The following is a 13,181-nucleotide window of genomic DNA, read 5'->3' on the forward strand; positions in this document are numbered from 1 at the left end:
GCAGTTGATTATTGTACTCATTCATCTGTGGGTTGCTGGGGCACTAGCAATGTAATTCAATCTTGAAGGTTTGTTATTGTTTAGACCACATTGTAAAATCTATTGATTATCCATGTGCAGCATGATTTATTCTTTCATCTAATATTTGTGCTCTTGGAAATAGGATGCTGCAGCCATGGATTGTAACTGCCATTTTAGATCACGTCCTTTACGGTTTTCATCTAGGAAAAAGTAATAATAAAAAATTGGGAAGGGTCATAAAAACCTTATTCATGTCATTCTAAAGAGATTATTATAACATCGTTATTTTACTGACATTACCTACTTTAACAAATTTCATCTGAAGCATTGGCAACATTGTGTAGAAGACTGAATCTGCAGTTACAAAAATAGCCATTTTCCTAGGAGGCTTTAATATTGTTCACACTTTATTATTTTACACCATCTAAACCAAGAATCAATTTGACTTAAATTTTTGTCTTTGTTATTCTGGCTGCTCCAAACTTTTATATGAAGGGTTCTTGAGTCATTGATAACTGGGTGTCTATAATTTAGCTCAGTTGTCTAGGCACAGCCATCTAGTACCATTTTAAATGCAAAACATCCACACAGAGCCTGCAAATGTGACACAGGACCTGCAGGTTACCCACGCCCTTCTGAACAGGCAGGTGAACAGCATCTACTGTTGAAAATGGTGCTAAACACTCTTAGGCAACTAAATACAGCCTCCATAGTAGGATTGTACTTTCTTTGCATTCCTTGTTCCCTCCAATAAAAATGAGACATAATGTACAGTAGGATATTTAGGGCTGTAATTTAGCTGTCCATGTATATGTGCCTCCATGTGAGCTACGTGTCCAAACTGTCTTTATAGCTGGTGGAGATCTCATCCTCGGTTCAGTCGCCTTAAAGTGGGCATCTTCATCAATCTAATATGCCCTCTCTGATATGTTGTGTCTCATCGGCGGTTCCAGAAGGACATGAGTCTCCCATACACATGTGCATACCTACAAACACGGTGTGCAGTGCAGGTGTCTCAGGTACGATCTGGCATGAGGTGCTGAGCTTGAAAAAAGTCACAGAGCTGGTGGTGATGCAGGCAGCTGTGGTCTACAGAGTTACTCAGCTGGCACTTCTGCATGTCAACTCGTGGGATAAACTGAGGAGGCTTTGCTGATATAATAGGTCTCCTTTGGTGGGAGTCTGGGTCCATGCAAGGTTCTGACTTCAGGAGTCTGACTTTTGCAACAAATCAAACCCTTTGCTGAATCACTGTGATATTTGGCACATATGAATGCTTATAGTGAAATTCACTTTAGGAGAGATGCACATATGTATGTGCTGTAGTAATGAAAAAAAAAAAGACAAATGCGATGCACTTCCCTACTCTTTACTGTGGGTAGTCAACACTTTTTTTCTCACTTATGTGAATGTTAGAGGAATGGAAAAGAGAGAGATAGCAACATCAGCCTTAAGGATGTTGTGATATATGAAACTAGGAGTTAATAGGTAATATCAGAAGAGTAGAGGTAATGACTGACTTATAAGCATGTATCTCATTTTTATTGGAGAAAACAAAGAATGCATAGAAAGTATAAGCAGATTAGTTTAATATGTCTTCTCTGTGATCTTTTCACAAAGTGTGCAATTTCAAACCCACTGAAGTCAGTGAGAATCATTTCACTGACCTGATCAAGCTTTTTATCAGAATTTAAGACATTTATTCTTATGAACAGATATATATTGAAGATGTGATAGCCAGTCTTGGTTATTATATTAAAATTATTCTAAGTCTTCTACTATTCCTTTCAGTCAGTGACTTAACAGCAGACTTCAGATTGCGTCAGTAATGGCCTGACATAGTTTGACACTATTTGATTCTGCCTATTTTTAATATCAGTGTTTGGACAGCATTAACTGTACTTCGTGCTTTTCCTCACTTTATTTCTATAGAGTGCCATTAAAAAAATAAGTGTGAAAAAATAAAATATATACATGAAAACTTGTAAAGCTTGAATGACTAAAAGAAAGTTACTGAGTCATAGCCATCCAGTGGATGAAATGGGTTAATACTTGTAATATGTGTTTCTACATATTTTTATTCTCAACTCTTAAGGTAAGTTTCCTTTTGATCTATATATTGCTCCTTTGCCTTCCCTGAAGTGCAAGCTTCTTAGGCAGGTCTAGGAAATTCCTCAATGCGAACAGTCTTTTTTTGTTTTGAAAACCAGCATTTTTCCTTACCTGCAAGTCATAGATCAAGTCAAGAGAGAATACTTCTCCAGTATACTTTAACTGTTTTATTAAAAACTACCCAGTGTGCTTAAGGATTGCCACCTAACACATGAAACTCAATGTAAGTTTATCCATTCTGGCTTTACTGGTTATGCAGATTTTGAGGCTTAGAGAGGGTGTACCCGTCACAGTGCCTGAGGAGAACAATTCTGCACGTTCTGTCACTTTGCGTGACTATAGTAATTGCCAGACCAAACAGCATTGTTTAAAAGCACATTCTCGTGTATGTTTGGTCCAGCTTCTTCCCTTGGAAGGCAAGAAGACAAAACTGTTTGATCTTTTAAAAGTTAAGTTTTAGTGGAATGGAAGAGTTATTTCAATTATTTAATGTTACTTTTGCACATCCATTTAGGATGGTAAGAGGAATGACTTGAAGTGGAGTGACTGAGAGCATTTAACTTTCTATTGCATGTTGCAGAATAAGTCGTGAGGTGAGAGGGCTAATGTATGTATACATGTAGACAGGTACAGTAAGGCTTTGTTGTATTTTGTAACTTAGTAAGTCATTTTACAATTGATTTCCTTTTATATTTTTTTAAACTGTGTTTAATATATCCTGCCAAGAAAACACATGGATTATTAATTGTGTTGCAACATTACTTGTAAGGTGCTTGCCTGCATACAAAAGACAGTTGTCACAGTTTGTCTCTTCATAAATTCTAATGCAAAAAATGTGTTCAGGATAAATGTAAGATGTCCTGATGTGATTGTTTTAGGTTCTTACTCTAATTTCTTATTTTTTAAACCTGAAAAATAATGAACTTTTTTTTTATTACAGAAACCTTTGAATCGCTTATCAGACTGGCTGAGAATTACACAAGTACACTTTTCTGCAATGCATATAGAAACATGGCTGCTGAGGCTACTACACATGTCCAGGAGTTTTTCACTGATGTTGGACTCTTTGTATTTGGCACAGACATTAGCACAGAGGAATTTGTCAACAGATTTTTTGACACCCTGTTCCCAGTAGTCTACAACCATGTGATTAACCCTGGCCTGACTGACATTTCACTGGAATATGCAGAGTGCCTCCGAATGGCGAGAAGAGACATCAGGCCCTTTGGTGATGTTCCCAAACAGGCCGTAGGACAAATGGGGAGATCACTGTTACCCAGCCGGGCTTTCTTGCAGGCTCTGAATTTGGGGATTGAAGTGATCAATACAACAGATCATCTGCATTTCTCTAAAGACTGCAGCAGAGCTTTGCTGAGAATGCAGTACTGCCCCCATTGCCAAGGGCTGACTTTAAGTAAGCCCTGTATGGGCTACTGCCTCAATGTCATCCGAGGCTGCTTAGCTAACATGGCAGAAGTTGATCTTCACTGGCGGGGATACATTCAGTCCCTGGAGGAGCTCTCGAGCGCTATGAGTGGAACTTACGACATTGAGCACGTGCTTCTAAACTTCCATTCACTTGTTAATGATGCTCTTGTACAGGCTCATATCAATGGACCAGAATTATCTCAGCAGGTAAGAAGCTGGTTTTATCCATGCTTGATGCAAAGGTGACACTAAGAAAAGTAACACTGATAACTAATACTTGTTTGGCCATTTTTGTGGTGATAAATACATTTGTATCCAAGTTCAGCTTTATTCAACAACGCATTTTTCCAGCACTGACAGTTTTTGTTTTAATCATGCACATGATCTGCTAATTTCCCATATTCTATTCATGAGTTTAAGATCAAGTGGAGATTCAACATTTTGGCAGCATTTACAGTAAAGGCTTTTCAAAATGAAAAGAATTCTTGTGTGGAATTTATCTTTTCCCATTTCCCATGAAACACAGCTTTTTTCAGAATTCTGCTGAGTGAAAATTTCTGTTGCACTATCCAATGGAAACTTTTATTCCTTCACCCTTTTTATTTAGAAGTTAACATTTTCAGTACATGCACTGAATAGCTTTAGGTTTAACTTTACAACTACATCTGTTAAGTTCTACTGAACAAGGGTGAACAACAGAATGTGTCATTAAGTTTGGAAGCTTAAAATACTAACGTGACAAAGGTAAATTATCTGGTGGAAAACTAATTCCACAAATATTCTATAAAAACAGAATTTACTAATAATTTGACAAGTGTGTAAATGAGAGTGTTAAATCTCTGCAATAATATTTGTTTGCAGATTGGAAACTTGTTAAATGACATACTGGGAATAATTTTTAGGAGCACAAAAAAATGTTTTTCATGAACCTAAGTAAATTGTTTGATCGCTTCTTTGTTGTCTTACATGCACATAAAGATAAATTTAAACAATCCTTCTTTTAGATACCAGTGGCCTGTCTTAAAGAACCTAAGACTTTGCTGATTTTATTTGCATAATTTTATAGGTTTTAGAGAACGTAGCACAGTTCATTTGTAACATGAACTAAATCCTTCTTTACATATACTGAAGAGAAAAAGGAAATTATGTGAGAGCCATGTTAGCTGTGAATGCATGAAGTGAAGAATTTTAAGATACTGTTAGGGAAAATACACGTTATTTAGCTTCACATTAGAAAGAAAGTATAGGTGCAAATTTATGAAGGTGATGTAAGTAGCAAAATTTTAATTCTTCCTATGTTATATTTAATCCACCATACATTTTGTAATTATTTTTTTTTTTCTGTATTCTTACATGCAGACTTCACTGACAGTGACATATTCTGTGTTTAAAGCTGGGTTGAATATCTTGATCTGGGGAGATGCCTTTAGTTTTACAGGGTACACAGGTCTGTCTGTGCCAGGGTGTCACTGTGGTGTGGCATCAGCTGAGGTGCAGTAATACTTCTAGGATTACCACAACCTGTCTCTTTATGTGACTAGCTGAAGTTGAAGCATTGTCTTCTGCTAAGCAGCTGATATGACCTCTGACAATAAACAACTTGACCCAATACAATAAATCGACGATTCTTCATTTCTTACTAAGACCCACAGTCTATTTAAATGGGTTCTTCATCCTGCTTGTAGTCAGTGAGTAACAGGGAAATTGCCCATTTCTATCAATTTCCCATGTTATCTGCTTTATACCAGCCAGTTACATTAGCCAGAATCTCCTGCTGCTGAACTTCCTTGAGAAAAACTGGGGTTCTTTTTAAAAGGTTTTTCACTAAAAGTTTGGCTCAAAAGTGGCTCACTGATGTCTGTCTATTTCCTAATATGTTTCAGAGCTACAATTGCCTTTTAGGGATATTCCCTGTTCCTCAGATTTTGGAGGGATCTATTTTGCCTACAATTTTCAGGAACAAGCTAGAATAAGAAAGTAAAGGCTCAGGGGAAGGCCTTCTGTTTCCTGTTTCATCCTGGGTCATTTAGTTTGAAAAGTTTTAGACTTGGATTTTCAACAGTGGTCCGTCATTGGCCCAAACTTAAAAGTCTCTCAGCACACTCATGTTTTCAAAATGAAAGTTTTTACTCTCCAAAATAGTATATATCACTCAACTTTAGTAAAAAATTAAATGGGTGAAGAGCCCTCCACACAGTCTTTTGGCTTAATGAAAATTTCAGATTGATCCAAAATAAAATGGTTTATTTTGATATTCCTGAAGACTCTATGCCTTCCTTCTCCCCTTCCATCATACGATGAAAGGAATACTGCAGTTTTGTATGTAAAGATATTTTGTGCCAATGTCTTTGTTTGAAGATCAAGTGTTTATTTCTGTTGTGTTAAGGTCTTCTGATATAGAATCACTTCCAAACTTTAAAAAATAAATACTTCATTTTTCACTCAATCTGCATCAAACCTATGCATTTAGACATATCTTTCATTTAAACTCTATGTTATAATTGATCAGTACTTTCTCACTTTGATCTATAATTTGGTCAAATAAGACTATGATGCATTGACCGCTTGCAACATGGTGAACTAGTCAGTCAGTTCTGATTTGCTGAGTATGGCTTGAGTATATTTCATATTTGCCCATACATTAAGTATCAAGACCTAATTATGACATGTAATAAATACAGGCTTTCAGCTTTAAGAGGCAGAGTACATGAATCCTGTTGAAATTGGCTCATTAATATTTATTTATTTTATCTTCAGAGTGACTCATGAACTGTTTCAAATTTTGATAAGCAATTAATGCATCAGTGATTCTAACAGACACAGAAAAGATGATTATAAGCCAGCAAATAATGGCTTGCTTAGGCACGCAGCAGTCTCTGCAGTTTTGAAAGCAAATTTCATTACAGTAAGTACTTTTATGAGTTTTAAAGAGGCAGACAGAAAAAAAAAATCTTTAAATGTATGGTATATACATATGCAAATGTTAATATGAGAATCAACAGAATATTCTGCTTAGTGATACATTTATTTGTACAGCTCTATATCTAATCATGTGTATGTTTGTGTAAATAACTATATGTAAAGGATTTTTTTCTAACGTATTGCATGGGTATCTGTATTTACATCTGATGTATATTCGTACTTTAAGCTCTGTGTGGTGTGGAAAGGCCACTAATGCCTATATAACATGGCTTCCTTTTACAAAACTCTTTTTTCCAGTAATTTACAGCTTGTTCCCTTTTCTGCTTGGGTCAGCAGAGCAGTGCCACAGTGTCTCCAGCTGGAATTTCTCTATCTCTTTGTTCTTCCTGTTTCAAATTCACACCTTTAATTCCTGCCTCCCACAGCTCCGCTGACTGACAAATAAAAGCAGCACCTGTTCATCATCTCTATATCTGGACATTATTCTGTGCTATTCTGCAGAATCTAGTGGAGATGTGTGGGTTGTGCAACTACTCACATATTTATATATGTTCGCATATATATATATACACAAATATTTAATGACAGTTCAGTTCTGTGTTCCTGAAGTCTATATATGTCCATTATGCTCAGTGCATAGTGGACCCTGTACTGTTTAGTTGGTAGGAGTTGGAACAGAAATTTTTTAGCAGACTTCTGTGTGCGTGCTCATGCAAATATAGTACAGTAGAAGTTTAAGAGAACTGCATCATACAAAATGAGAACAGTAGTCATTAAGACAATCTGAAAAAGATGATATTATGTAGTTGTTAAGCATTGGATAAGAAGTAAAAATGCTTATTGCTACAAAGGACTATGCTCCTCTCTGTGCTCAGCCTGAGTTGCCACTGCTGGTCTCTGAACTTGTGCATAGCCAGGGAAATCCCCACTGAGGGCATCTGTGCAGGCTAATGAATGCACAAGAGCTTTTTAACACATTTGAGCCTTATTTAAGGAAAAACAAACAAATAAACTCAAAACATATGGAAACTTGTTTACAAGTTGTAATAAATTGTTTCATGTTACCTCCATTCTGTTGTGCTAGTGACTGAGTGTCAATATTAAGACAGAAGGACAAAGAGAGATTTTAGCAAGATTTACAAAGTTTTGGTGTGGATGGAGCCTACTATCCCTAGCATAAGAGAGTGTTTCTGTTCCCTTTATGTATGGATTAATGGCATAGCCCCATGCCATAGAAGGGCAAGTTCCTGCATCACTCAGAGGGTGGTTCAACGGCAGCTTAAGCCAGTCTCACCCTGGGTTGCCCATGTCCTGCTCTGGCACCGTCCTCAGCTGTGTGTTTCCACCTCTTTCCCTGTGCGCACACTGCTTCGGCAGCTGAAAGTCAAGCTGGTTGAGGGGGCTGTCTGCAAGAGTCTTTCTTAGCCATGGTTTTGTTTCGGTGTGTGAAGACTTGTGCTGTCATGCGTTGGGTAACACAGGAGCTGAGAGGTCCATCGGAGTGGAACAAACAGAGGACCTGAGAGGAGGCGAAATGGGTCCGAGGCAAGAGCTGAAGGAAGAGGGGAAAGGAACAGGAGAGAAGAAAAGAGAAAAGTCACAAGGCTTTATAATTAAATCTTTCCTCCGAACTTCACATAGAACTATTGTTCTTAATTCCCAAAAGTTCAATGGTGTTTGGGTTTAATGTTGAATAAAAGGGATGAAAAGGAATATTGATTAGCTGTTCATGGTGTATTCTGGGCACTGATGGTTTGGGGATCTGGAGGAAAAAGAGTATGTGACCATGATATTAAAAGATATATATATATATATGCATATAAAAATGTGGTAATCAGAAACACAACAGAAAAATTAAAATCACACAGACAAATTCTGCCATTTCCTAGTTTTGGAAGTGACGAATTTGTGCTATAGGTTTGTAAAATTCTTTTATCCTTTTTTGTATATGCTATAAGCCTATGAAAATTTGGAATGGGATTTTCAAAAGCACTATGTCTTCACTGTGTTCTCACCCATGTGGACTTTCACCAGATCAGTTTTCCAAACAGTTGGAGAAAATGAAAATGTCACACTTCTGGAAGTTCTCAAGTCCTTTCACTGATCTTAGTCTAATCCTGAAAGAAGATCTAAGTTATGTGTCTTCTAAAAATACGTATAATTATATTGTATGAAAAGAGACTTTTGTCTTGCCCTTTTATTAATCTGTTGTTAATACTAGAAAAAAAAGCAACGTCTTTCTTGGGTCATAGAATGCTAGCAGGAAGAAGTTAATAGACTGTATTTAGAGCTTTATTTCCTTATTGATTATTTTTGCTTGAAATGACTGGCTATAAACACTTAAACAGTCAGAACTGCTGTAATACAGTGATGTTTTAAATTTAATATACCCATGAAGAGACATATTCACAAACATTATAAATAGAATATTTGTGGGGTTTTTTGTATTCCTTCTAGGATCTGTTTTATGCAGCTACTTTTTATTGGGGTTTCTCTAGCGAAAAGTCACACAGCCTTATTCCATGCCATTCCAGAAAATGAAGTGCTGTAGAAGTGCACTAAACCAATCATTTTTTTAGATTTAAAAAAGGAATGGAAAAAAGGTGATGAAAAACATATTTTGATAATCCCAACTATATACAAAATGTACACCTGCAAGCTATAGTGTAATTGCAGTTTTTATTTTTGGAAAGGAGTACGCTTGATTGTCAACAAGAGACCAGATTAACAGCATTTTTAATTGTGGGAAGTTCTGTGCCTGGATATTTGGTAACTTTCAGAGCTTTACAGGTTAAGGCACTTAAAGAAATGCAAGAGATCAACATCCTTTGAAGTAGCTATTCTGTGAACCCACTTCTTTAGTATCTATAATCTAATTTATTTACTCACATGATTATATGCCTATAAATACAGTGGCTTTATGCCTACTGCTTCATAGCTGCTGCATTTTGATTGCTTCCTTAGAGTGCATTAATCAATCATGCAAAGTAAGTTCACAAGCTATTTGAACTTATATTAAAAAAAAATCAATTTTGTCACTCTATTTTAAAGAAATTTTAATATTAGAAAATGCTTATTATAAATCTTTTGTATAAATCGGGTCATGAAAGAGATCTGAAACTCACCACTTAAAAATAAATTGTAGCTACCACAAAGAGCTGTACTAGGTGCACCTGACATGGACTTCTATAGCTATTCTATATGCATATAAAAATACACAGTATAACATTAATCAAAAGTGGTTATTGATTTGATAACAATCAGAGATAGAGTTACAGTATTTTTCTATAAGGGAAATATTAGGCTGAACTTCCAAGCAGTATTTGTAATTCCACCCCTGATGTTGCTTGAAAAACTTATGAGTTATCCATCTAATAAAAATTCAGGAAAACAGAAGAATGGAATAAAAAAATAAGCATTTCCATTAAAACTGAAAATTCAGGAAAATAGGCTAAAGGAGGAAAACAAGAAACATTTCCCCTAAACCAATGCAGTCTGTCTAAACAACGTTATCTGAATGTCTTCTAATGCTATTTCCACGTGTTTCAGTGCAACCAACAGTATGTACACAGGAGGGACATACATTTATTATCAAATTTAGTGACTATTTTACCACTAGCTTATCTTACTTTGCCTCATTAGTGGGGGAACCTTTCATCATTCTTTGATTCTGAGGACTATGAATGCTGCATACCCTTTAGCAAAATGGTTAAGGGCTTTAACCTTAATTTTGCTTCTTTGGATTTTGTATTCTTGTTTCATAGTCGTAGCCTTATTCCCATGACTCCCACTTTTGGATTTTGAAACTTTTAAAAGGAAATGTACATTTACTCTTGCCACCTTAATTTTCTTGTGACCGTAACTGAAAATGAAATAAGAAGTGATGCATTAAAGATTTTGTTATTTTTTAAATAAATATTAAAACAATATTTTACAAATGGGGAGGTTCAGATGATATTAGGAAACATTTCTTTACTGAGAGGGTGGTCAAACACTGGAAGAGGCTTCCTAGAGAGGTGGTCGATGCCCCAAGCTTGTCAGTGTTTAAGAGGCATTTGGACAATGCCCTTAACAGCATGCTTCAACTTTTGGTCAGCCCTAAAGTGGTCAGGCAGTTGGACTAGATGATTGTTGTAGGTCCCTTCCGACTGAAATACTCTATTCTATTCTATTCTATTCTATTCTATTCTATTCTATTCTATTCTATATGCTTTTATGAAATGGCATAGACTGAAAATCAAAACCCTGGTTAAAAAGAAACAAAAGCTCTACACATAAGAAGAATTAATTATGTGAAAACATAGTTTCATAGCCTAATTTACTGTATATACTAGAGTAAAACTGGCAATTATTATAGAATAACCTAATCACTATGTTACAAATTAGGCAGATTACACAGCATTGTATAATTTGTGACTGCTTTGGTTTATTATCCATATTGTTTATATTTAAACTGCACAGTAAATTTCTCTATTGCAAACATTATAGGTATATTTTATCTGACTGGAAATAGGTAAGTTTAGACAAATATATAGCTGGCTTTTTCAGATAACTGACTGCATTTGTCTGTGATTCATCTGCTGCTGTGTAGACAACTTTTTCCAGTATTTGCACAATGTAGAGGTATGCAGACATCGTCATTCTGAGGGAGTTCTCCAATGCTGCAGTCAAAGAAAAGCAACTTGAGGGCAGGGACAACTTACTGTATTCAAATCCCAGACTTCCCTCTCTTTTGTGCTTCTGCAGGCTCCTGCTCCTTCATCATGATTGCTACAATTACCTCGGAGGATCAATCACTCTCCCTTCGTAAGAGAGCCCTGTGTAACACAAGGCTCCAGGTACACTTGACATGGGCAGAAAAGAGAAGCACTGTCAGTGCTGGACACAGTTTTGTGCCTCGGGATGGCCGAGGTATGGACTGCTGACCTAGATCCACTAGCTCCTCCCAAACTTTGGTCCTATTGCCACTAGCAGTCAGGGAGGCAGCAGGGAGACAGGATGATTATCCGTGCCCTTACTTTTGGCATCAAACAGCCAAACCACTCTGTGTATATGTAAGTATGTATGTATGCCCGTGTAATGTGTATGGTGGATTACTGGCTTGCAGTTTCTCACTGGGAAAGGAAAGGATGATTATCTCTGAAGTAAGATGCAGAGGGATGGGGAGAAAAGGAGTGTGAGTAAGGGTGAGGGAAGTGGATTGGGGTTCTGGGTAAGATGTGCAGGTCCCCCACACTCTATCGACCCTGTAGTCTTTACAGGCTTAGGTTACAACAGTGGCACAGGAGCCAGGGCACTGCCAGGTTTCACTGTCAAAAACATCCCATAGCTTATCAAGAATGCAGTGTACATTGCAGGTGGGGTAAGTTGTAGCTGTTTTTAAGCATCTCATTGACATCAACCACAGAGAATCCATCACTGCCAAAAAGTCTCTGTCACCATAGGGGAGGGCAGGAGGGCTGGGCAGTTGGTAACAGGAGGTCAGCAGAATACCCAGCACCAGGATCCCACTGCCAGGCCAGAGCACACTGCTTCCATGGGGCGATGATGTAGGCACTGCTGCTTTCCAGAGAAGAGCCCCCACCAAGGATAGACCGCAGTCTCCATGGGCAGAGACCACATGTGATCTGAAAGATACAGTAGCTCAGATGTGTTGCATCTTCTTCTTTATTCCTCTCATTTTTTATATTGTATGTGATACAAACTACGTCTTCACTTGACTTTTGACCTGTCTCTCTACCTGTGCTGTTTCCTTTAAAAGCAGACACCTTCTGCTTGTTTTCATGCCTTGTTTCCATGGCAAAGTGTGTGCCACTGTTCTCTTGTCATCCAGCATACCAGCTCTTGAGTAGCATTGTGCTGCTGCTGCCAGGGTTCTGCTACAGGATCTGTTAGGACTGCAAGGGACAAATGTCCTTGTTGAGCCTGTCCCTGGTCACCCTTTCTTACTCATTCTGCCTGGGCTGTTTTCACCTTCTTCCTCTAGGCATAATGCTTCCTTTTCTTGCTGGAAACAAGTGTGCAGAATCCTGTAACCACTGAAGATGTAATTGACACTTCCCAGAGCATTTTTCAGGGCACTGTCAGACTGCTGAAGACAGTGTCATTGTGTTTTCAGGATGTCAAAAGCCTTCATTTTTATTGTGATGAGAGGGCAAGGTCATAGTTTCATTTTGGGTAAAGAGGGTGAAATCTCAGCTGGAGGGAATAGATGGGGTCTCCTATAGGAAGACTTTCTTCAAAAATAGGGGGAAAATGTCAGAGGACTTTTGGGTAGAGGGCACTCTATCCTGCTGATAGTAGTCAAGTGTGCTGCCTGTCAATCTTTTCTCGCTTCAGATGTTGATTTGGAAGGTACATACATCATGGGGGAATTACAACCACCCTGGTATCTGCTGGAAGGACAACACAGCAGTGGACAAGCAACTTAGATTTCTGGAGTGCATTGGTGACAACTTCCTGGCATAGGGGCTAACAAGGAAGGGTGCTCTGCTGGACTTGATACTTATAAACAAGGAAGAATGTGGCAGGGATGTGAAAGTCAGGAGCAGCTTTGAGGTGGTAAGAGTTCAATAACCTAAGAGGAGAAAGTAGTGCAAAAAGGAGGACCACACCCTGGGTTTCAGGAGACCAGATTTCAACCTCTTCAGAGATCTGCTTGGAAGAACCCCATGGGGTATGGCCATGGAGAGTAGAGG

At 37.8% G+C, this 13,181-nt stretch overlaps 1 protein-coding gene across 1 annotated transcript in view; it reads left to right on the plus strand.

Annotated features, from left to right (window-relative positions):
* The window catches only part of GPC5 (glypican 5), a 772,839-nt gene that overhangs the window by 125,312 nt on the left and 634,346 nt on the right, over positions 1-13,181 (plus strand). The window contains exon 3 of the mRNA XM_059824335.1: positions 3,074-3,768. Coding sequence (XP_059680318.1) covers positions 3,074-3,768 — 695 coding nt within the window. The remainder of the gene's footprint in view (positions 1-3,073; positions 3,769-13,181) is intronic.

Source organism: Gavia stellata, chromosome 1 (genome assembly GCF_030936135.1).
Source record: "Gavia stellata isolate bGavSte3 chromosome 1, bGavSte3.hap2, whole genome shotgun sequence".
NCBI lineage: Eukaryota > Metazoa > Chordata > Aves > Gaviiformes > Gaviidae > Gavia > Gavia stellata.